Below are 26695 nucleotides of genomic sequence, written 5' to 3'. Positions count from 1 at the left end.
AATTATTTAATTGAATTGAATATAATTTTTACATTTTACTTTATAATTTTTAAGTAATTTTTTGCATTTATTAATTTTATTTTATTTTTTATTTTATTTATTTATTTATTTATTTATTTATTTATTTATTTATTTATTTATTTATTTATTTATTTATTTTTATTTTATTTTATTTTATTTATATTAATGAGATTGTTTTTGGTTTTTTATTTTTAATATTTTTTTTATTTAATTTAACTTAATTAAATTTTATTACATTAAATTTTATAAAATTTTTTCATTCAGGTTCTTTAGCATTTTTATCATTTATTTAATTAAATTTTTTTATTTATCTTTTAATGTTTTAATTTAAAAAACTTTTTTGCATTTTATTCAGCACGTTTTTACGCATTGGATGCCCTTTCAGCCACAACCCATCACTGGGAAACATTCATTCACACTCATTCACACACATACACAATTACAATTTAGCCTACCCAATTCATCATCTTTACCACGTCTTTGGAAACACGCGAATGCGGGGAGAACATGCAAACACCCTACCGAAATGCCAACTGACCCAGCCGAGGCTCGAACCAGCTAACTACTTGATGTGACGTGACAGCACTACCTACTGTGACACTGCGTCGCCTAATTTAATTTAATTTAATTTAATTTAATTTAATTTAATTTAATTTAATTTAATTTAATTTAATTTAATTTAATTTAATTTAATTTAGTTTAGTTTTGTTTTGTTTTGTTTTATTTTACTTATTATTCTTTCTGTCTTTGGTTATCTGTTATTATTGGTGTTCAAATATTTACATATTTAGTTTTTTGCAGTTTAATATTATTGTGGAAACTTTCACATTCTTAAATGACAAGAAAGTTCAAAATAATAATATTTATTAAAGAAATATATATCTTTATTATCATTATCACTTTTAAAATCACTTTTGATCTAATTCAAACTTTAAACCTTTTAAAAATGTTAAAGTAATCATAATAATCATAGTAATTGTGTTCAATAATCATAAAAACTGTATCTTGAGCCTTAAAATCAGCATGGTATAATGATTTTTGAAGGATCACGACACTAAATACTGGAATAAAGATTTATAAAATTCACATTAGTTATAAAATATAGCAAAATAAAAAAACTAGTAAATTAAAATATTTCACAAATTTTATTAAGTTTAATAAGACAATGCTGTAAAACAATAATATTTACATTTTATAATATTTAAAATATTAATAATTACTTATTTTAAATGTCGTAATTTTGGATTTATTTAAAAATTAAGAGACATTAAGAATAATTAAAAATCATAATTATTCCACAGCAGTCTATATAAGTAAATACCACAATGCTGGTGATATAAAATAACAACACCTTTACGCTCACATCCCAGAATTCAGTAATCTTTCAGTGTATAATAATGATGCAAAGCTTCTGTTTGGGTTCAGTGTCGATGGGTGTGGGATTATATTAGACCTGTTTGGATAAAAAAAGCTTGTTATGGCAGAATTAAACTAATCCTTTCAGCAGATCAGGGCAGCATGACTGACGGAAATAAGGTGGAAGTGGAGCTTTGATTCTCGGCGGCGCAGGGGAGATGATGCTATTTTGGGGATCTCAGAGGGAGATCTGAAGGGTGCTGGCAGTTTTTTTGATGTCAAACAAGACAAATTAAAATATACACAACACTTGGCTAAAAATAGAAGTGTCAGATTTACTGAAGTAACACAGCTTGTTTTATGAATGGCATGTCGGGATGGAGTTCAGATGAGACACAATGCAGACAAAAGGCAGCTTTTACTTTCCACAGAGTTTACTACACCTCTGTACTATCAGCAGGATCTCTCAGTAAACGAAAGATGCTTTTACAGACATGTTATTTAATAAGAAAAATCATTTAACTGCTGAGGACAAAACTGCAAATTCATATTGGAAATGAAATATTTTTAATAAAGCAAGGAAATTTTTTACAGTAGCCTATGTCTGATAGTATTTTTTCTTCAGAAGAAAGTCTTATTAGTTTTATTGTGGCTAAAATAAAAGCAGTTTTTAAGTTTTTAAAAAAGCATTTTAAAGTCAAAATTATTAGCTCCTTTAAGCTATATATTTTTCGATAGTCTACAGAACAAATCATCGTTATACAATTATCCTAACCTGCCTAGTTAACCTAATTAACCAAGTTAAGCCTTTAAATGTCACTTTAAGCTGTATAGAAGTGTCTTGTAAAATATCTAGTCAAATAATATTTACTGTCATCAAGGCAAAGATAAAATAAATCAGTTATTAGAAATGAGTTATTAAAACTATTATGATTAGAAATGTGTTGAAAAAGTCTCTCTGTTAAACAGAAATTGGGGGAAAAATAAACAGGTGGCTAATAATTCAGGGGGTTTAATAATTCTAACTTCAACTGTATATATTTATATGGGCGAAAGCGTGGCGCAGTGGCTAGCACAATCGCCTTACAGCAAGAAGGTTGCTGGTTCGAGCTTCGGCTGAGTCAGTTGGCATTTCTGTGTGGAGTTTGCATGTTCTCCCTGTGTTCGTGGGGGTTTCCTTTAGGTGCTACGTTTTCCCCCACAGTCCAAAGACATGTGGTACAGGTGAATGTGTGTTCGTGTATGTGTGTGAATGAGTGTGCATGGATGTTTCCCAGTGATGGGTTGCAGCTGGAAGGGCATCTGCTGCGTAAAACATATGCTGGATAATTTGGCAAGTTATTCCATGTTCGCGGCCACAGATTAATAAAGGCAAAAGGAACACGGGGAGAGCCAAAAGGAAACGAATGAATATATATATATATATATATATATATATATATATATATATATATATATATATATATATATATATATATATATATATATATATATATATATATATATATATATATATCAATAGGCAAAGGTTCTACATCAATGTGTGACTTTTATTATCATTATTTAATGCATAATTTATTGACACTTTTTTGACAATTACACTTCTTTGTGCTTTAGCTCAAGATGCTAACTTCAAATCAGATACCACATGGCATGTCTAAAACAGAATTTTCTGTATTTTGTTATGTTATAGTTTACAAAAAAAATCTATGAGAAATTTACTGCATTATCACAATAACTGAGTTGACAAATAATTAATTTACTACTAGTGTGTGCTAATATATGCATGTTTACAGTGAAGATCACTGAAGATCACAATCCAAAAATTAATACACCCAAATGAATATGTTGGGGGGAAATATCTAATTGGATTTTAATATACAAGAGAAATCAAGAGAATCATAAACAGGGTTTATGCAGGTTTCACCAAGTAAAATTTTTAAGACATTCTCAAGACCATTATGAATTAAAATTTAGATTCATAAAGTATAATTAATTTACATTTAATAATATGATAATAAATAAATAATAAAAAAGCAAAATTTTTAGATAGTTCTTTGCTATTTTTTTAAAAGATTGTGTAAAATCATGCAAGCTAGTCCGACGCGATGGCGCAGTAGGTAGTGCTGTCGCCTCACAGCAAGAAGGTCGCTGGTTCGAGCCTCGACTGGCTCAGTTGGTGCTTCTGTGTGGAGTTTGCATATTCTCCCCGTGTTCGCGTGGGTTTCGTCCGGGTGTTCAGGTTTCCCCCACAAGTCCAAAGACATGCGCTACAGGTGAATTGGGTAAGCTAAATTATATTTGTGAGTGAATGAGTGTGTATGGATCTTTTCCAGTGATGGGTTACAGCTGGAAGGGCATCCGCTGCGTAAAAACATGTGCTGGATTAGTTGGTGGTTCATTCCACTGTGCAAGCTCAAAATAATAAAGGGACTAAGCCGAAAAGAAAATGAATGAATGATCAAGCAAGCTCTAGTTGTGTCTATACATGAACAAAGGAAAATTAAGAACTGTTTAAAAAAGATTTAAGACCTACAAAACAATAATTGAGTAAATTTAAAGACTTATTAGGGCCTAAAACTTTAATTTTGACATTTAAGACATTTTTAAACTTTTTAAGACCCCGCAGATTTTTATTTTTTTTATATTTAATTTAGAATGTAGAATGATGCTCAAATTTAGATGAAATTTTGTAGCTTCTATATATTTTTGCAATAACTCATATGAATTAAAATGCATTTTATTTCTATTTCTAAAAGCGTTAGGGGACCAAACTGCTATTTTAACTGTTTAATAAAGCAATTTTGTTTAAATTTACCAAAACATCTTGTTAAACTCACTAAGAAATGGATAAAAATATAGATTTTCAAAAGGGGGTGTACTCATTTATACTGAACTACATATATTGCTGTATATACATGAATATACATATTTACATATGTCTCTACATATTAAAATGATTTATAAAATAAAAAACCTTATGAGCTTTCCAGACAGAAACCTCCAGCCCATGCAACACATAAACAAGCGGACTCTAATCAATATTTATTTGTTTGCATCATGCAGCAAATTATTACTAGGACAACTGCAACCTACTATTAGAGGACCATTGCTTTAGAAAGCCTGTAATACATACATGCTTCAGGTTTTTTGGGGGGTGGGGGGTGGGGGGGGGGGGGGGGGTTCACTCCTCACAGCAGTGTCAGCATGCAGCATGTCTAATCAGTGTTGCTCGTGAAAACCAAGCATATAAATATTGCCATCTCACACCCAGCAGACCTCCCAGTGCCCCAGGGGCCCCTGGCACGTCTCGGATCAAGCATGGCACTGGGCTCTTTTGACTTTGGCAAGTGGTCTGAAGGACTGGGGGGCTCCCAGGGGCCCAGATCTAATGTGTTTTGAACCAACGAGCGCCATATTCTGGAGAAAATCCGCCAGTGTAGTTGGTTTTGCGCTTGACTGAGCTTGCAGTAAGATTGCATTTTTATTTCTCGCGAATAACGGGTTGGATTCAGTAGTTTCACGTATTAATGACTGAAAGTGCCATTGGTTTGAGGAGAGGAGCCAGCAGAGGCAGAGCAGCCCGTGTGCGCAGCCCATGTGCGCGGTGTGGAGCAGCGAGTGTCCGCGTCCGTCCGTCCGAGCGTTTGCTGAGTCAGGAGGCAGTGGCACCACCGCTCGCTCGGGTCTTTCTTGTTTTCCTAGCTATTCTTATCTCGTTGACCCATGAGCTTTGACGTTTTGTTCAAGTGACGTCTGGTTTTAGCGCTCGGATCGTGCCATGCGTCCCGGGAAGCACCGGATCCCTGTTTTTTCGCAGGAGTATGAACTTGTTCCCTCTAGCGCAGGATCCGCTGGATCTTTTCCGCCTGGATGTGTGTGTTTACAGACGGATCGCTGCGCACCTGACACTCTTTGACTTCCACGGCGCGTGTTTAATGAATGAACCGCTGGCTTTTTTCTCATCGAGCTGAGGGATTGTACCGTGTCCGACCTTCATTGCGGAAAAACAGCCGGAGACTGATGTGAAAGCCCGCCGCTGAAGTACGTGCTCCGCGAGCCTTGATCCAGCGCGCGGCTGTTGTGATCATGTAAGTGGGCATTTGATCCTTGCTTTGGCATGTCTGGAGGAGCCCCGATAGCGCAAAACAATCGACAGTTATGCTACAGTACCACTATATTATTATCAGTGCACTATACCAGTTATGTGCATAGGATGCGTGTGCAATAATAACAAGAGCCGTTACATGTGTTATATAGAAAATGATAGAACATTTGATTTATATGTGTGATTTATGTGCCTATAATGTGAATATATGCACTTAAATAGGATAGGCTGACGTGCAGTTTGCATTCGTAAATATAGGCTTTTATAGAGAGAGACTTATAAAGCAGGAGCTCTGAATGCTATCATATATGTTATTATTACATTTTGTCCTGGGACCTGCATATGTTAGTCATGCCCCCTGTCTACTACCCTGCAACTCATACAATTTTTTTTAATAAATTGTGTAATTTTTAACTATTTTTAAAGTAAAACAGCATTTACATATGATAATAAACTGTTATATATCCTAATTGCAGTCACAGATTTGTCAAGTTTGGTTCTTTAGTGGAAATGGAAGGTATAGACATTTAGGTTTTGTTGTTATAAATAATAGACAAAAATATATATATTTAACTTTCGTTTAAAATATGTATTTTCAAAAAATGTTTTTTTTTCTTTCTGGAAGTTTGTTTTGCTGGAAGAATAAAAAAAAAAAAGCATGTTTACACCATAGGAAATCAAAACAATTTCTGAGTCTGAAATTGCCTACTACTCAGTAGGCTGCGTCCGCATACTTCTAAACTATATAATATGTTGAAATCAGTATGCGAGCCGAGTAGTATGTCCGAATTCACGGAATTCGAAAATCAGTATGCGTGAAGTACCTGGATGACACTACCGGCGAGAATCTGAAGTGCACATTCCATGCACGCTGCGCTAAAATAGAACTCAGACGTACTACAGCCAACATTTTGTCATTATCACATGACCTACCCACATCAGTTGCGTTGCTTCACTCCCGTCTATCAGATTCGCACTTCAGAATCTCATCGGAAATAGTAGGTCATCAGGGTATTCCTCACATATTGTTTTTCGAATTCTATGAATTTGGACATGCTACTTGGCTTGCATACTGTTTTTAGCACACTATATAGTATGGAAGTATGCGATTTCGGATGCATTACTTGTGTAAACGAATTTTTTCAAATTCAAAATTTTTTACATGTAAATTTCAATCAAAATATCTTTGAAACAAAAAAGCATTCAGTAAGATTTTATTTGGGTGCAGTACCAAACATTTCCACTATACTGTATACTTATATTTCCCAATTGAAATCAATGCAGTCAATTTTAACAATAAGGAGATTATTAGTTAAGTTAGTTACCTAGTTTTGTACCATTCAGACATGCGTTTCCCAAGCAATAATGTAACCTGCGACTGAACTACCAAAGTATGATGCATCGTTTGGAAAAAAAGAACTATATTGACGAGTGTTTCCCAAAACCATAGTTGCTTTGTCGCAGATGCATCATTTGAACCATGTTAGTTACAATGTAAAACGAAACGGAGTGGAGTAACAACTTCTTTAAAGACAAACCCCATATTTTTGTGTAAATTGTATTGTTTTACACGCACACACATTTTATTCATTTATTTTATTCCAATATTAGGTTAGTTTTGGTAAAAACATGCACTCGTTTTCCATATTTATTGAAATTAATAATTTTTATTTATTATTAAGTAGGATATTGTTTCTTTATTAAATTTTTTTTTTAAAGTCTACTTTTACAACTTTGACTATTCAAACCACCGCAGAAATGCTCTAACCATGAGGCGCTTGTCATATACAGTAGGCTGCAGATTTCTTAATAAATAACCTACTATAAATGAAGACCATTAACGTATGCTCTATATTTTGTTTTCACTTTAGAGGTGTAACGTAAACTCCACTTTTAACAAATAGGTCACCTATAGCTTTCGTCATCTGTGTTCAAAATGGCATAAATGTTTTCAAACTGCACTACGAAGGGAACACAATTGTCAGTATGAAGATCGCTAAAACTGAACGGAAAAATACTTTGAAATCAAATGACATGTAAGAGAGATGACTTTAGGGGTTTTTCAATCATTTCGAAGTTAAATGTAGGAATGTTCTAAACGAATAGAGCATGGGGGGATAACTGGAAATAGAACACAACCAACTATCCTTGTAACTACAACCCTAGAGGTGTAGTTTGCGACACATTTGCGAATGTTTGTTGGAACAATGCATTTGGGAAATGCCAAATCAAAAAAACTATGTTTGTAACAAAGGAACTAGCGAGCTTAGTTGGCTAATGATGGTTTTGGCTAAAGTTTTTTTGGAAACAAATCCCAGATGGGGAAAAAAATCAACCTAAACTTACGAGGAAATGTAACTCTTTTACATAGTATCAGAAAAGTGGCTAATTCCTACTAATTCATATAATTTCGTTTATATTAAAATATATAATTTTATAAAGAGGCGATTCCCCAAACCTCACCCCTAATCCTCTGGACAATTAACAGACTTTACTAAATTGTGTTGATTGTACTAGATTGTGTTGTGTTGTGGATCAAAAATCACTGAAGAGCAACACTTGTTTAATGGGGTATATGCCGAAGCATGCTAATAGGACTTTTAATTTGCCAGTAACCTGGGTTAAGCGCTTCCGGCCAATGCAATGCCAATGCAAAATCCGGTGCGTTTAAGGTCTGTTTGCTTTAAAAATCAGCGATCTCCACTGGCTGAGTGATATCCGATTTAAAGTGGGTCTCAGATTGTACAAGAAGCACTGCAATAAATTACATTTCCCCTGCCATGTCTTTATAATATGAGCATTTATTTTACCCCATTATATTCAATGGAGCTTCTGCATTAGCCTGCCGATTCTGACGGGCGTGTGCGAGTAAACAGCTTTTTGTCTCGTTTTACGCTTGAGCAACCAAATAAATGCTAAAGTTTATTTAACTGAATGTATTTTAATGACATTAACTAATCAATGCTGTATAAGGAACCGTATAAAATGGAAAAAAGTTCACAATAACAGGTCGCCGGAAGTGTATCAGCATGGGAACAGCACTAGCTCGGCATATACCCTATACGCATGCGAGCTGTGACTGAATGCCCATAACGAACAGTTGGGTTTAAACTCTAAAAGCCTTTTCAAATGTCCTGCAGGTCTGTCCACATAGTGGCCTTGGGTAGTGAGTGTCCTGGGGGTGTCGGGCCTGGGGATGAGACGACCAGCTCAGGACAGATTCAAGGCGGTCTGTTGTGGAGTTACCTGGGCCACGGTGCTCGAGAACTAGATCCAAACTCCATGACACCATCAAGGCATCCCTTAAACCCTGCATTTATGGAGTACCAGTCAAGAGTAATGGGGGACGTCAGAGTGATGGTGCGGGATTGTCCCAGCTGGGTGAGTAGCAGAGTGAATGACAGTGGGATGATGGGATTCAAAAGCAGGATTAGGGTTTCTGCAGACTCCGGGAAGAGAGTTGTTTCCAGCTGATTGGAGAACTAAGAGGAGTTTAGAGGAAGGCAGTGATATTTGTAAGCTGATTGGTGGAGCAGATGCTAAGCTACTGAGATATGTCTGCTTAAAGAGGTCATGACATGAGAAATTGTAAATTGGATTGATCTGACATTTGAGTGGTTTTTGTTACGTTAAAACATTGTGCATGGTTTAATATTCGTCTTCCTTGCTATGAAAAAGCTTTTATTTAATGTAGCTTTAACAATTAATAATTTGCCAATGAGGTGGTATGTGTTGATCCCGCCTCCCTAGCATAGACTCCACCCAATTACATTCAGCCAGTTACCTGTTGCAAGGATCAAAAATCAGAGGTTGGGAAATATCAGCGAGGGGTTGATGGGGGGAGGGGTTAGAGGAATGTTAAGATTGGGGGGTTGGATTGGGATGGTTCGCGAAGTAAAGAGAGCGGGGGGCGGGGGGGGGGAGGGGGGGGGGGTGGTGCAGTATGGCCCCTAATAGTAAAGGCTGATTTATACTTCTGCGTCAAACGCCGGCGTATGCTACGGCGCTGACGCATAGCCCTTCGCCGTGGCCATCGCCGTCGCTGACGTGCACCTCTCAAAAAATGTAACTACACGTCGCAACGACGCGTAGCGTAAGCTCTGTGATTGGTCGGCTTGGTAGCGCTGACGAGTCTGGGCGGGACCGAGAGCCGCGCGAATGGCACGACGCCGCGCGAGCGATTGTTTACAAGTGTGGAGTATCGTGAAGGAGCTCCGGATGGAAAGTTTTGTTTTGTGTTTACCTCATAGTTAAAGTTGTTGCACGTCCGCCGGTTCCTGCCTCAAAATGAGCGAGTTTGAGCCACTTGTACATCCCGTAAGTGTTCAGGAAATGCAAAAAAGTAGCGAAGAAACTTGACACAGAGGAACATTTACACCTCACTGCCAACTAGCGTTTCGGAAGTGTTAATGCAGACCGACAGAGACAGCGCGCAGAAGTATAAATGCACAGCCACGCGCGTTGCCTGCGCCGTGGGTTACGCCGGTCACCTGACGCAGAAGTATAAATCAGGCTTAACTCTGGGGGCTTCAGATGTGCGTGGGCCCTTATATTCATCTAAACTGGATACAGGCATGGTGTAATTGAGATATTGCAAAGAATTTTGTTGTTAGGCAAAGCCTTCAATTATACTCAATTATTCAATTACTACCTAACAGCTGAATCCTTGAATGTACAAGTTATTACTTTCATAATACTTTGTCTGTAAATGGCAATTTTACAAGGATAATGCTGTCAAACACTTATTGGTATACAACACTATGCAATATGTGATGACTTTAGCCAATAAAAACATTGACATTTTACTGACCTAAATATTTTGTATAGGATCTGCCCCTTAAAATCAGGCCAAGAAGGCTGAAAATAATGCATTTTTTCCTGCATATATATTTGTTTATTTAATGTAAAAACATTTATTAACATTATACATAAGCCTAAAGGAACATGTAAAATTAGTATAAAAAATCCATGTCATGACCACTTTAAACATGACAGGTCATTTGATCCTCCGTTTTAATCACAGGACATTTTGGACAGTGACTGGGTGAGCGTGAGGAGCATTCTGGAGCAGGCTGACATCGTGGTCATTAAATACTCGGTAAACGACAAACTGGCCTTTCAGCAGGTCCGAAACGGCTACGCCCCAAGACTTCGACCTCTTCTCCGGCATTGGGGTGTTCCTGTGATTCTGGTAGCGGTGGGGGCGAGGCTTAACGGTGAGACACAATTGGCTGTTTTCCTATATATTTAGTGCTCAGTTAAATGAACACCCCACTGTTTGTTTGGAAATAGGCTCATTTTACAATTCCCCATACAGTTTAACAGTTGAGTTTTACCATTTTTAAATCCATTCAGCCATTATCCGATTCTGGAGATAACACTTTTAGTTTAGCATAAATCATTGAATTAGATTAGATCATTAGCATCTCGCTCAAAAATAATAAAGAAAAAGGATCTCAATAATTTTCCTATTTAAAGCTTAGCTCTTCCGTAGTTACATAATGCACTAAGAATGCTATATCCTAGCTGAAAGTGCTTCCGTCAGACCCAGAGATTGACTGAATGAATTCAAAAACAGTAAAACTCAGTCTATAGGCTTTGTAAAATGAGTGCAAAAAAGTGGAGTGTTCCTTTTGAGACATTTTTCTTGATTTCGAAAATGTTAAGTCAAACTAAATGACAGTCAGCCTTTTTTTCCAGTGCAGACGTGCGAGATAATGGACTTAATGGAAACAATTTAACTAAACTCTGGTTAAAAATTGCCTTATGGAATGTCAGCTTAATTACTGTAGGCATAAATGTCAAGACGATAAGGATTATGCAGGATTTAATCTTACTTACCTTATGTCAATCAAAGTATTAGACAGCAAAATTGACTTACAATGACAAAAGCCATTGAAATGAATGAAGCGTATTGCAGCACTACTGTGGTTTTGAACTGGTTAACCATTACTGATCTTCAGAAGCAACACAGCAAATATGTGAGGCTTCTGACTTCAAGGAAAAGGGAAAAGTGTGATCGAGCTGAGATTTGAGCTCTTTTGATGTGCTGAGCGCGGCTGTGCCGTGAGCGTTTGTTGAATATGCTCATAGGTAAACATTTATAGACTCAAAGCACTTAGACCACAGATTTGGCTTCATACCTTGTAAAAGTAGCGGCTCTCTGCTCACTGCGTGACCTCCGAGATGTATAATTCATCAAGATGTGATTCCATCCAGCTGTATCCCTCAAGAATAATGGAGAAAATGAACACCATGGGTTTGTTTCACAGCAGCGAAAGCATCCCGTGTAGTGCAGGGTTTCAGAAACTGGGGTTCTGATAATTAACAGAGAGTAAAAGTATGAGATCAAAAGGGTTATGTTGAAAACATTTTTTTTAAACAGTTTTGCTTTTCGTGAAGTTTATTTATACATAATTTCGAGAGGATCACATGCTTATGATTGACCACAGCTGGTCCCACATTAGCTAACACACGATTCACCAATCAGATGATCCCTAACTCACCATAAATAACCAGAGTTTCTTACCTCAGTTATTTTCGTCTTGAAGAATCCCCCCATCCACCCCCTCCTTCCCCCCCTTTTCTCCTCAACAGCAGCCCAGTGGTTAGCACTGTTGCCCAACAACAAGAATGTCACTGGTTCAAGTCCTTTCCAGGCTAGTCAATGTTTCTCTGCGAAGCCTACATGTTCTCCCCATGCTTGCATGGGTTTCCTCCGACCGTCCAAAGACATGCTACATAAGTAAATCGACTAAACCAAATTGGCACTATAGATTGGCTCCTAGCCAGCAGTATATCTTCCCATAGCAATTCCTAATTAATCATTAGCCATAAACAGCAGGAGAGTTCTTGAGATCTACCTAAGCTCAAACTCCCTTCTCGCCCTGCAACAGCTCGAAGCCCCAGGCTCAAAGATCTTATGATCAGCTAAGTGTGAACTCTTGAAATTTGCAAATAAATGTTATTAATAATGTAATTAATAACTGCCCATGCAAAATTGCCCCAAAAATGAATATTCTGTAATCATTTGTTTACTCATCTTAGTCCAAAACTTAATTTTTTTCAATGTAGGTGCATATACAGTACATGAACCCAAATGATTAGTTTATTCAACAGAATTTCATTTAATTCGAAAAAATTTATCTTAAAACACTTTTAATCTCAATACCTGCACTTTGATTCACATATTTACATGTTTATGTCATAAGAACTTGTGGACATTTCTTTATATCTCACCGTCTCACGTCTTAAGCACTGGTCAGTGGATCAGTCTGAATTTATTTGCAAAACCAAAAACAACACCAACAAATCAAACTTAGTTTACATGTAAAAGTTCCAACTGCAACAAATAGCAACAAATAGAACTTTTAGTATCTGATATCCTACTTTAAATCAGAATCTGACAATATATTTTGCTGAATACAAAGTCAAATCTTTGGAAAAGGCTTTTTCACACTGTGTTTAACCACTAGGTCTGCTCTAAACACTGCATTTAACCCCAAGTAAAGGAAAGTGTCACCCTTGTAATTTAAAAGCGGGGTTATCACAGCTTTTATACGAAGAGGACTCTTGCTCCAGAAAAGGCTTGGCACCGCTTTTGTGTTGTTAACCCTGCATTGTAGTGCCAAATACTGTATGTGCGATGTAAAAATAAACAACCGACAACCAATCAGTTAAAAAAAAACAAGATATTTTGAAGAAAGCTGGAATCCTGTAACCATTGACCTCCATGGCATTGTTTTTCCTACTATGGAAGTTAATGGTTACAGGCTTTCAGCTTTTTTCAATATGTATTCTTTTGTTTACAACACAAGAAAAAAAAACTTAGGTTTATAACTGCCTCAGGGTGAGTAAATCTTTAATTTTGGGTGAACTATCCTTTTAAGCATAATTATAAATATAAAGGAGTTAACGTTTATACGGTAGCTCAGTGATTAGCACTGTCACCTCACAGCAAGAAGATCGCTGTTTTAAGTCTTGGCACAGACCAAAGACATGGTTTCCCCCCTCAGTCCCAAGGCCATGCGCTATAGGTGTATTGAATAAACTAAATTGGTGGTAGTGTATATGTGTGAATGAGTGTGGATGTTTACCAGTACTAGGCTGCAGCTGGAAGGGAATCCGCTGAGTAAAACATATGCTGGATAAGTTGGTGGTTCATTCCGCTGTGGCAACCCGTGATAAATAAAGGGACTAAGCCGAAGGAAATTGAATGAGTGAAGGAGTTAACGTGGACTTAGGAATATACAGTGTTAACGTCAGCATATGAATTATTCCAAGGATTAAATGTTAACTTTTGGTAAATTATAAGCAAGATACACCAGGATTCTGTTTACTCTTCTGTTTAGAATAACCAAGAATATTTCAAAATCTCTGATCTAAAAAACAAAACAGAGGGTTCAAAGTCATCAGAACCCTAATGAATTAAAAAAATCCTCTACTGCATTTGCATTTGGTTCGGTTCCAAACCAACAAGTTTTGCCTTATGTTGAGCACAAAAAAATATTTAAAAGGTTCTTTGAAACCTGTAACTAGGGTGCGAATTACAGGGGAGGTAGGGAGGGATGCTTGATCCTCCCTGAAGGATGTCAAAACAACATGTATGGGGGGGGTCAGCCCTTTAAATAGTGAGAAATAGTTAGCTCTGATCTGTATTTTAAATACTAATACTACTAATTAAAATAATACATAATATAAATATACATTTGACCACCCCTCTAATGGATTATACCATTGTGAATTCATAATTGCGACACTTTTCTTGTAAAATAGGTGTTTGTTTGTACATATAGCCTAAAGGTAATGTAAAATTAGATGCAATCAGATGATGTGCTCCATTGGCACATAACCTTAAAATTATTTTGTAGTGTATGCTGTGCCGTGGTTTTCATATCTTGCAGTGTGCGCACGTTTAAAATTTGAGGTAATAACATTGCCATGATGGTCAGAGACATCGAAACATGCTTTTCACCCCAACCCAATTTAATAGGGCACTATAAAGGCTAACGAACTTAAATCTTATATTTGCTTAATTTTTGCAGTCTCAAAGCATGTTTATAACTAAGAAAACAAAACAATATATATATATATATATATATATATATATATATATATATATATATATATATATATATATATATATATATATATATATATATATATATTATTTGAACATATCACATCACATAAGGTACACATACAGTACCGTCCTATCTAGTATTGTGAAAAGGCAAAGCTGAAAATATGTGGTTAAAGCGCCACCCATAGGTCAAAAACTGATGGTGCACCTACTACCTCCGCAGCGGCGGTAAGAACGGTGGCAGAAGGAACATATTGAAGTGATGACATCTGTAGTTTGTATAGTTTGACCTACAGTAACTTCTGAAATAGCTAATCAGAGTAGATCAGAATACACAAAAATAGCCCACAAAACACTGACAACTGAAATATATTTTGTTAATAAAACAGATGTCATTTGAATAAATAGATACATTTAATTCACTGAAGGATGTACTAGACAGAATAATATTACTCAAAAAGGTGACCCCCTGATCGTCAATGTAAGATTCGCACCCTGCCTGTAACCATTCACTTCCATAATAGGAAAAATACCAAGGAAGTAAATGGTTACAGATTATCAACACTCTTAAATATATCTTTTATTGTGTGCAACAGAACAATAAAACTCAAACTGATATGGAATAAGTAAAGGGTAAAAAAATGATGACAGAATTTTCATTTTTGGGTGAACTATCCCTTTAAAGGTATTGTATTTCTTTTTCAAAAATGAAGACAAAAACAAAACCATTCTTTCGAAGTTATCAGACCCCTACTGAATTTTAAAAATCCTCTACTGCATTTGCATTTGCTTTCCACACAAGTGGGCTATGCCTTTAGGAATAACACTAAGGGGGCTGTTTATTGCTGAAACTCCTAAGTATGACCAAAAGCAATAGTGATGCTATAATGAATTCATAGCCATGATAATCACGCTGTGTTTCTCATTAGCTGGCCGTGGAGAGACCCAAGGCAAAATGAGAGTGTAAACATGGCCAAAACATGCTTACACATACTCGTACAGTACATTGTTTTTATCCATTTCTCCAGGCTTTTTCTTTTATTGGCTACTCTGATTCATACCACTTCGTGCCCGAGTCCTCCTCACGTCTTTTTCTTCCACTCTCACTCCATCCATCTCTGCCTCCATTTAGCTGTCTTTTCTTGCTATCATTTCACTTGCTCTTCTGCTCCCCGAGGCATTCGCCCTACTGGCCGGCCAATTCCTGCACACACACATACACAAAACACACACATTGTTTTTACCCAGCTATCCCTGCTCTCTAATTCTGTCACTGCCACTCTCTCTTCGCCCGTCTGCACACAAACATACTGATGTTTAAATTTACGCTGGTATAAACTTGAGCTGGCATGTGTTGTTACGTAATAAAGACTCAGATTCCATCGCTCCATATGTCTGCCTGTTGACAACACCTGGAATGTTATGTACGCTGTCAGTACAAGTGGTAATGTTTGCATGCTTTATTCGGCCGATTGCTCTACAAATGTCATTTGTGCTGTGCATCAGTAATAGATTTGCATGTGCTGTGAAATGTTTAGAAACATAGCAACCAGCTTTGGGCCCTGTTTACACGAAAACATTTTAGTTTTAAAACAGCGTTTTAGAATGAAAATGATCCTTGTCTACACCGGCGTTTCACATAGCATTTCTGAAAAAAATCTCCGTCCACACTATAACGCTAAAAACGCACATCATGTGATCATACACACACTCTGGCATGCACTGCAGAGTGTACTGAAGTCTGAGCTCCATGCAGTCAGCGGGTGCTTTGAGCACACCTCCCCAGATGAGAGCAGCGTACTTCAGACAGTTCATCAAGGATATACAGCTAGATCTAATCTCACTGTAGTTGTTAAACATGATAAATACTTCATCTTGTGTCTATCTACGACTCTTTGGTCTTTTGAATCTATTACTTGTTCTCAGGTAAAGTGTTTTGGCTGAGAGCAGATAAGTTAATATATTAATTTATGTATTATATATTAAGTATATTTGACTGATTGCTTGCCTATATTTCCAATATTGTATAAACTTATTGTTTGTTATACTTTTATAATGACCATTATTGATTATTAAAACTGATATTCAGCAAAAGAGAGGGTATGTTTCGTATTTTTCAATGAAAATGAAAGGAGGCAGTTATGTTGTAGGCTGTTTTATTATAAATATGCATATAGTGAAGATGACGGTCATATAAGTATATTGCTACATGATGCCTCAACATTTTTGCAAATGAAAAAAGACAGTTTTCATTTTATTGTTAAGATTTATCTGCCGTGTCCTTGGGAGTTTGTTTTCCATATCAAACTTCGAAGTCTGAACTTACAAGCAAAGAATGCAAGACTGAACTTTGTGCGCTTAATATTGAGGAAAAGCCCCAATCAAATAGGCAAATGTCGGCAGCCATGCCTCTGTTTTCAGATGTCTCAATTTTCCCCATCCACACTCAAACAGCAGTGATTTAAAACCAAAACGGCCTCTTCAGCGTTTTTTAAAATTTACCAATTTTTGGGGAAAGAAAAATTCCAGGGTATTGTGGACGGAAAGCAAAACCATCGCAAAACTTACGCGTTTTAAAACTAAAACATTAGTGTAAACATGGCCTCAGTTTACTCAAGTTATGGAAATATTAAGTGTTAAAATTGGCAGTATAGAGTATTATAAGTTCTTTAAACTCTTTACCTTTAGATCTGTATCCAATCAGCTTGCATTTTAAGTTAATATGAGCATTAATAGCGTCTTATAATGCCTCTTACAATAATTGTGACTAAAACAAAACAAAAATACAATACAATACAAACAGAAATTCTACACCAGGTAAATCAGCTATTATTTCTGAAAAACAAATATTAATGTCTTCATAATACCCCATGCTTTAGCCAAAAATACTAATTCCTTTTCACATGTCGTTACACTATCAGGGGATTAAAAAAAACATTACCATCTCCTGATGACCGCCAAGTCACGGGCTGAGTGATTTCTTTTTTTTTTTTCTTGCCAAAAACCACGTAATTGTTGTGCAATAAAATACGGGGTCGACGAGAGAGACTTCTGAGCTGTGCTTCTACAGGAAAAATAGCCAGAAAGGAGGAAATTTATGGATTTGTGCCGAATGTTAGCCTCATTGACCCATAACAAGCTAGGTACCTATAACTGTCAGTACGTTGATGTGCTTTTTATACCGTTTCTAATCAAATATGAAGTTTAAGTGCAATTAAAGTGTAGGTTGAAACACAAAGTCAGAGTATAAACAGCAAAAGTGAATGAATGCAAGTTTTCCAACCAGAAAATATGAATCTAAGCAAAACAAACCAACACCAAATATAAAAGCAGACACTTACAAACAATAACGCCGTCACTAATGACTTAATCTCGAAGGAATATCCAATAAAAAATCATTAAAAAAAATCATAAAAAAAAAAAAATCATCAAACTGCATCTTTGATTGGGCCAGCTTGGATTGCAGCATATGGATCGCGAGTGGCCAAAATTTAGAGTTTGTGAACATATCTCTGTTTTGTTTTGTTAATTTGTGAGCAAAATATTCGTTGCTTGAAACAGATGGAAAATAACCGGTTTGTGGTGTATTTCTGTGGAGATCCCAATGTAGCTGCCATTACACCCCGTTGTTTTTTGCCCGCCAATCTCTGCACTGGTCATGTGACTGAAATCAGTTAAAGTGCACCAATAGATAAAAAACTTTGCTACTAAATAATAAATTCTTTAATACTGTATGCAATGTAATTTTTGTCTACAATTACTAGTTAATTCATCATATATATATACACACACATTATATAATTTTATATATATATATATATATATTCAATTCAATTCAATTCAGCTTTATTTGTATAGCGCTTTTACAATGTAGATTGTGTCAAAGCAGCTTCACACAAATGGTCATAGTAACTGGAACAGTGTGGTTCAGGTTCTAGTGTTTAAGTTCAGTTCAGTTCAGTTTAGCTCCGTTCAGTGTGATCCAATCATCACCGAGAGTTCAAACACTGAAGAGCAAATTCATCGATGCGTAGCTCTACCAATCCTGAACCATGCGAGGCAGTGGCGACAGCGGAGAGGGAAAAAAAACTTCACCTGATGGGAGTGAAGAAAAAAAAACCTTGAGAGAAGCAGACTCAGTTGGGCACGACCATTTTAATTTCTCCGCTGGCCAAATATATATATATATATATATATATATATATATATATATATATATATATATATATATATATATATATATATATATATATATATATATATGTCATTATTGTTACGTACCCCTGTATACATTTCTGGACAGCGCGAAATACGTCCCAGGAGGTACATTTTTTGCAGTTTTTGTTATCACGAATACACCAGAGGCCGATGTCAGCCTACTAACTGACTGACTGACTGACCGACCTACCGACCAACAGACAACCCCTTCCCTAAACCCAATCAATAATGTTTTCAAAAGCACCGACTGACCAGCGACCACCCACTTCTCTAAACCCAACCGACAGTGTTTTCAAAACAAATCCAAAAAAAAGTCCTCGCGGTCGCCTGATTGTTATCACATTTTCAGATATTACCATGTTCTCACCCTGTTATTTATGTTACGTTATTTGTTTTACCAGTTTTCTGGAACCGTTCTTCACCGAACTCGAACCCCGTCATTGCAGTCAACCCCTCTTTGCATCTCAAGTCCGCCGACCTTTGTGGTGAGCTACTGGGCAAACTTGCAGCAGCTGAAAAGCCATCCATATGGTGGTCAGCGGTCAGCTGGTAGCGCGAAAAAAAAAAAAAGCCTTCAGCGGCGTCATACCGACCTGTAGCATTCGTTTTTAAGGCTAAATGCAGCCATACGTAGCTCTGGCTACATAATTTGCACTCTCCAGAAATGTATACGGGGGTACGTTTTCACAATGAGCCTGTGTTGAAAATATCTGCAAAGGTTTAAAGATAGAGTGCATGATAAATAGAAATTGAACGAAAGAACCAATTATAAACTGCGTTAAAAAGTTCTCAGTAATTGCTGCTTGATGTTGTTATTCATTGTACTTTACAAGTATTGAAATTCAGATGTGTTATGAGCATTTTGTTTCTGACCAATCACAACACACTGGCAACTGGACCAATCAGAGCAGAGCGGTCTCTCGGAAAGGAGGGGTTTAGAGACCAGAGTAAACCATTTCAGACACATTGTGAAAAAAAGCTGACGCTGCAGTGTAAAGTGGGAGACATTTGTAATATTTAAAGGGATAGTTCATCCAAAAATGAAAACTCTGCCATCATTTACTTACCCAAACTTACTTATAAAGTCTTTTTCTCCTGTTGACCACAAAAGAAGATATTTTGAAGATTGTTTGAAACCTGTAACCATAACCATTCACTTCCATAGTAGGACAAATACCAAGGAAGTAAATGGTTACAGATTTCCAACATTGTTAAATATATCATCTGTTGTGTTCAACTCAAACTGGCATCGAATAAGTAAAGGATGAGTAAATGATTTTCATTTTTAGGCGAACAATCCCTTTAAAGCTATTGCAGAAGACTTCCCAATCAATCCTTAAAAATTGCAAAATGAAGACTTTCAAAATGGAGTTCATCAAACTTGTTACAGTGCATATGACATATTTATTTTTCATCCTCCACAGATGAAGGTCCGCCGTGCACATGTCCTCTGTGTGCGTCCGACTGGAGCAGCTGTGTGCCCCACAGCGAGGGGCTCCAGCTGTCCAGGGACCTCGGAGCTACGTACCTGGAGCTGCCCTCTCTAAACAATTTTTTTGTGGGTCGTTACTTCGGCAGTGTGGTACGTGTCTCTTTTTTCTCGTGATCACTGTTAAAAAGTCTCATTAGCATGCAGAACTGTACGTGCGGTTTAGCCGTTCCGTGCTGGTAACCATAAGGTTGGAGGTTCAGCCCCAGTAAGGGGTAATTTATAAACTCAGTGCCCGGGGTGAAACATAAAACCCATCCATCACCACTGAGACCTTCAGCCCTGGTGCTCCAGGGGGTTTTAACAAGTGTAATGTAAGTCATTCTGGATAAAAGCGCCTGCTAAACGGCTAATTAAAATATACATTTTCAGAGTGTGGAAGCTCTCTCGACGGTATCTGTCACATGCATTAAGGAAAGGAGGCAATAATTTTCCCACCCTCAAGCTTGTAAACACAAGTGTACAGAACTGCTCTAATAGTAGACGTTTATGTGGAGCATATTTTTAAGTTAGTGCAAGATTATAACAAGGCTCCCTTTGCTTTAAATCTCGCTACAGCTGGAATACTTCATGATTCAGTGTCTGAAGCAGAAAGCCAAAGAGCGGCCAGACAAAAGGCGGGGTCACCGTCTGAACGAGCCCCGCCCCCCTCATTTGGACCAGCCAGGTGAGTAGGCTTATGCCGGTATCAAATTTGAGATTATTTGCTTAAGCTTTTATCATAGTATATGACATAATCTTGCTATGTAACATATATCTGAGAAAATGTTTGTTTATATTTAGAAAATATGTATATGACATTCCTGTCAATATTGAGATGTAAAAATACAGGATAAATGATAGAATATTTAGCAAACATTAGAAATAAAATAAAAGATTTAGCCTATTAAAGGTTATAAAATCCTGTTCACCTTAATCAAATATTGATTAAACTTAGGCTACAATAGTTATTGAGTAAAGAGCAGCAAATCTCTCAGCGAATCTCTCATTGGTTGCAAAGGAAAGGCGATGGTCGACGCATAACTTTAATGGAAATGAAGTAATTTCTGGGTGAGGCAGTGGCGCAGTAGGTAGTGCTGTCGCCTCACAGCAAGAAGGTCGCTGGTTCGAACCTCAGTTCAGTTGGCGTTTCTGTGTGGAGTTTTCATGTTCTCCCTGCCTTGGTGTGGTTTTCCTCCGGGTGCTCCAGTTTCCCTCACAGTCCAAAGACATGTGGTGCAGGTGAATTGAGTAGGCTAAATTGTCCATAGTGTATGAGTGTGTGTGTGAATGAGTGTATGGATCTTTCCCAGAGATGGGTTGTGGCTGGATAGGCATCCGCTGCGTAAAAACTTGCTGGATAAGTTGGCGGTTCATTCCGCTGTGGCGATCCCGGATTAATAAAGGGACTAAGCCGACAAGAAAATGAATGAAGTAAATTTTTATATTATTTCAACGTGCTTTCAAGCCAAAACATAGCAAAAGCATAATTCTCTTGAACAGCTGTTGCAATTATATCACATTTGAGGTCGGCTCTTTGATGCTACTTTCACTGAAAGATCTTAAATACAGGAGAAATACAGCAAAATACTTAAATAGGATGATAGTGGTATAGGTTAACTATGGGATAATCCCAGTAAAAATGGGAGGGTTGACAGGTACAGTGCTCAGCATATATAAGTACACTCCTCACAAATCTATCTTTTAAATTCATATTTTTAATAGGAAGCTATACAATATTATATTTGTGCATATACATTAGATTAGTCAGTACTGAAGCCAAGTCTGGAGCTTATCTAACAAAACAACTTACGATAATGGTCCAAAAACTAGTACAGCCAAATTTTTATGTTATAGACAAATATTAAATACAAATTTAAAAAAGAAAAAAAAAATCAAGAGAAGCAAAAACATTGTGAATTTAGTTAAAATTTAGTAGGTTGTAATTTTTTTTTGTTGCAGTTTTTGCTTGAGTTTAATTGTATTATCCAATTTCTAAAAGTGTTTGGTAACTAAAATATTATTTTAATAAATATATCTGTTTAATAAATCTGTTTTGTTTAAATGCACCAAAATACATTGCCTGTATTCACTGAAAAATGGATAAAAATATTATTTTTAAAATGGGGTGTGCTTAATAATGCTGAGCACTGTAGGGGATACCAATTATACATACATTTAAATATCTACGTAACAAAATAGTTTTGTTTCTATCGCATACATAATAAATATATTTAATTCAAATCTCCTAAGATTAATAAAAGCTTTTGTACTTTTGTTATAATAATAAATAATTATTTAATAAATAATAATTATTCATTATTACAATATACTGTTGAAGTCGAATTTATTAACTATTATTAACTATTATTATTAATTATTTCTTTTTCAATATTGCCCAAATTATTTTTAACAGAGCAAGGACATTTTATAGTATTTCCTATATTTTATAGTATTTCCTATATTTTTTTCTTCTAGAGAAAGTCTTAATTTAAAAAGTATTAAAATTTTTAGTTTAAAAAAAATAATAATTTTATGGTCAATTTGATTTGCCTAATTACCCTAACTTGCCTAATTAACCTAGTTAAACCTTTAAGTGTGACTTTAAGCTGTATACTGGTATCTTGAAAAATATCTAGTAAAATATTATGTGCTGTCATCATGGCAAAGTAAAAGAAATCAGTTATCAAAAACTATTATGTTTAAAATTGTGTCATTCCATTTAACAGAAGCTGGGGAAAAATAAACAGGGGGGCTAATAATTCAGGAGGGCTTCTGACTTCAATTGTTTATTAAATGATTAAATATTGGCATATGTCTACAGGTGAGTAGCTCAGTTTTTATAAGTACGTTACAAGTCTAAGCTTTACATCAGAAGTAGATCTCCCTGCTTTATTAAAGATGACCCTTTAAACGTGCCTAATTTGGGCTAATCTCACTAATAATGACTTGCAATTTGCTGGACATCTTATCTGAATCTCTCCGAAGCACTCAGGCTGCACAATATGCACGAAATGGCAATATTCATCAGTAAGAGAGTCAATGGGCTCTTCTGCCATTTAGATAAAAGGATCGTCCGCTAAAGGCTAGTAGCATTCTGGACAAGATGAGCCTTTGCTACGAGCACCAACACTTAGAAAGAGAAGCCAAAGCTTTTTCTGTAGTTTGTTGGTGTGGCTCCAGCACCACTTAGGCTCTTTTTATAGAGCACAGGCTATAAAATATGAAGGGTATTGAACGCCGGGAAAGCGTCGGTGTGGCCTCAAATGAATGGTTATGGAGTGCATAAAAAAACGTACAGCAGTAATATATCAAAAATGTGCCTGTAATACAGACGTGATGTATAAACAACATCTGTTTGTTGTATTTCTTTTTTAATTCTTGGCCATAATAACAGCTTCCCATAATCCTCCTTGTTTCGGATTTGCTTTCTCGTCACTTTTCGTGTTGCTGCCATCTCGTATCCCTTACTCATGTGCTTGGCTTGTCTCATCATTCTCTTTTGCTACTTTTTTTCCACTAAATAATTCCTTACCCATCATCCTCCTCCTCCTCTGCTTGGCTCACATGTTTCTTCATTCACCTATGACTTATTATTTTTCTCTGGATCTTCTAGAAGTTCCTTAATCTCCTCCTGAAGGAAGCAATAATCTCAAATGAGGTCTTTTTGATATCGCTCTTCTTTCTCAGAGACAGCTGACATTAAATGGAGGTGTTCTGAGCGATAGTTAAACACATGTGAGAATAAACACTTTAAATATGGAATGAAAATCGATTATTAATTGTTCTGCAGTAATGCATTATTAAGCATGAACTGAGACATTAACGTCACTTAAGATTAATAAAAGATTTTGTACTTATAAATAATTATTCACTGTATTGTAAAGTGCCCACAATATCAATATTGTGTATGTTCTTTATCACCATATACAGCGGTCAAAATTTGAAGTGGATCAACTCCTTCAAACAAAATTGTCCTAAAACTATTTAATAACATCCATTCCTGAGCAACATCTTTGGATATGGAATGAAATGACTATACTGACCTATGAAAAAAGATGCTAGTAATCATTAAGTGAGGTTTTATAAACAAATTTTGAGAGGAGCATGCGCAGATGTTTTGACAAGGCCAATTCATTATTGACAATCATTCTGTTAAGCAATCAGCATAAGACCAAACTCCTCTAAATAGTCAAGCATGTCCTGCCTCAGTTTTTCTCTCAACTTTCAGCAGCTCTCCGCTACCTCAACATGAATTGGGTAGCATTCTGAGTTCGGGTTAGACACTGCGCTCGGACCCCTATAGCTCTCTCTCTATTAATAACACAAGTTGTTGTCTTTCTGAGCTCACTCTGAGAAATTTTAAATAACATTTTGGTGGCATTAAGATTTTCTTAAAATAAAACAAAATTAAACTAAAATAATTAATTATTTATTAAAAAAAAAATAAGAAAAAAACAATTAAATTAAAATTTAAAATTGAATTAAATTAAATTAAATTAAAATTTTAATAAAAATAATAATAAAAATAAAATAAAAATAAAATAAAATAAAATAAAATAAAATAAAATAAAAATAAAAACAAAAAAACAAACAAAACAAAACTAAACTAAACTAAATAAAACATAACAAAACATAAAAAAACAAAACAAAAATAAAATATTTATTTTTTAAATAAAATAATATTGAATACAAATTAAATTAAATAAATAAAACAAATTTACTCACTCACCTCTGGTTTAGTCCCTGATTTATCAAATTATGTTAACTTAAATTAAGTTAAATACAATTTTTAAATATAGATTTTAATTATGTTCTTACTCTGAATAAAACAAAATGCTGCAAAAATGGATCAAGGTTTTCACGAAAATATTTAGCAGCAACTGTTTTAACTTAAGAAAGTTTCTTTTGCACCAAATCATAGAAGGATTTCTAAAGGGTGAACACTGAAGACTGATGAAGATACAGTTTTGCATGACAGCTTAACATATATTAGGATTAAAAACATATTCTCAGTAGTAAAGATATTTCACAATGAACCACAAAATACAGAAAACTGATAATTTACGGATATTTTTACAGGGTAGGGTTATTTTGCAAGATTCCGCTTAAAGTATCATTTGGAGGCATAACTAGGTTAATTAGGTTAACCCAGTGTAGTTTACCAAATTCACTTATAGCGCATATATCTTTGGACTGTGGGGGAAACCCACAGAAACACGGGGAGAACTCCACACTAAAATGCCAACTGACCCAGCCGAGGCTCAAACCAGCGACCTTCTTGCTGTGAGGCGACAGAACTACCCACAGCACCTTACCTTCATTTGTGTCTATTTAAATGAAAGTTAAATGAAACATACCTCAACTTGTCCCTTAACATCTCCATGTTTTGCAGCTCGTCTCCCCCCAGTAAGAGTAGAAGAGTCCAGCTTCTCGCAGGACCTGCAGTGGCTTCTGGAACGCGGCGTTCAGTTCGCAGATGTGGCTTTTTACGCCGGGGAGTCTGGGAAGGAGCTGGGCTGGGCTCACGCGTCTGTCCTTTGTGCTGTCAGCCCGTATTTCAGGCAGCTGCTGGTGGGACGGCAGGCCTGGGAGAGACCCGTGTCCCGCTGCACCTGCCGGGACAGAGATGGCCCTCATTCGCTTCTGTCCACCTGGGACGGAGGTGTGGATGATCTGCCTCGAGCAGATGGGCATCCGCCGGGACACCTCTCTCGCCTGGTGGTGAAGGACCCGCTGCTGTGTTTGTGCCTGTGGGAGACGTTAATGTTCCTGTATAGAGGTGAGAGAGAACACGTGCTGCATTTAATATTATGGGTGGTGGAGATGTAGAAAGGGCTTGTTGGAGGAATTTTGGTGTATTGATGTTTATGGATTATTATTTTATTATAAAAGAAAAATTAAAGACATCTTTAGTGACAGATGTTTGCAGGAAATGAGATTAAATAGAGAGCTTTAGTTAGGTGTTAGCTTTTGTTGCACAGAATGACGCTAGTAATCACGAAGCAATTTAATTTAATTTTAATTTAATCATTTTCTTTTCGGTTTAGTCCCTTTATTAATCTGGGGTCACCACAGCGGAATGAACCACCAACTTATCCAGCAAATGTTTTACGCAGCGGATGACCTTCAAGCTGCAACCCATCACTGGGAAACATCCATTCACACTCATTCACACTCATACACTTCGGACAATTTAGCCTACCCAATTCACCCATAGCACATGTCTTTGGACTTGTGGGGGAAACCGGAGCACCCGGAGGAAACCCACGCGAACATGGGAAGAACAATCAAACTCCACACAGAAACGCCAACTGGCCCAGCCGAGGCTCGAACCAGTGACTTTCTTGCTGTGAGGCGATAGTGCTACACGCTGTGCCACCAAGACTCCCTGTTTTGTTTAATTTAATATATACTGAGAGCAATAAAAATACCCATAATC

At 36.4% G+C, this 26695-nt stretch overlaps 2 protein-coding genes across 2 annotated transcripts in view; one reads left to right on the top strand and one right to left on the bottom strand.

The window, feature by feature from the left end:
* The window catches only part of gtf3c5 (general transcription factor IIIC, polypeptide 5), a 678526-nt gene that overhangs the window by 218392 nt on the left and 433439 nt on the right, over nucleotides 1-26695 (bottom strand). The window lies entirely within an intron of this gene.
* The window catches only part of rhobtb3 (Rho related BTB domain containing 3), a 39974-nt gene continuing 18285 nt past the window's right edge, over nucleotides 5007-26695 (top strand). The window contains exons 1-6 of the mRNA XM_686178.11: nucleotides 5007-5468; nucleotides 8626-8866; nucleotides 10509-10701; nucleotides 20210-20367; nucleotides 20833-20941; nucleotides 25649-26035. Coding sequence (XP_691270.6) covers nucleotides 5467-5468; nucleotides 8626-8866; nucleotides 10509-10701; nucleotides 20210-20367; nucleotides 20833-20941; nucleotides 25649-26035 — 1090 coding nt within the window. The 5' untranslated portion in view covers nucleotides 5007-5466. The remainder of the gene's footprint in view (nucleotides 5469-8625; nucleotides 8867-10508; nucleotides 10702-20209; nucleotides 20368-20832; nucleotides 20942-25648; nucleotides 26036-26695) is intronic.

This window comes from Danio rerio, chromosome 21 (genome assembly GCF_049306965.1).
Source record: "Danio rerio strain Tuebingen ecotype United States chromosome 21, GRCz12tu, whole genome shotgun sequence".
NCBI lineage: Eukaryota > Metazoa > Chordata > Actinopteri > Cypriniformes > Danionidae > Danio > Danio rerio.
This window is presented reverse-complemented; position numbering and strand designations above follow the sequence as displayed.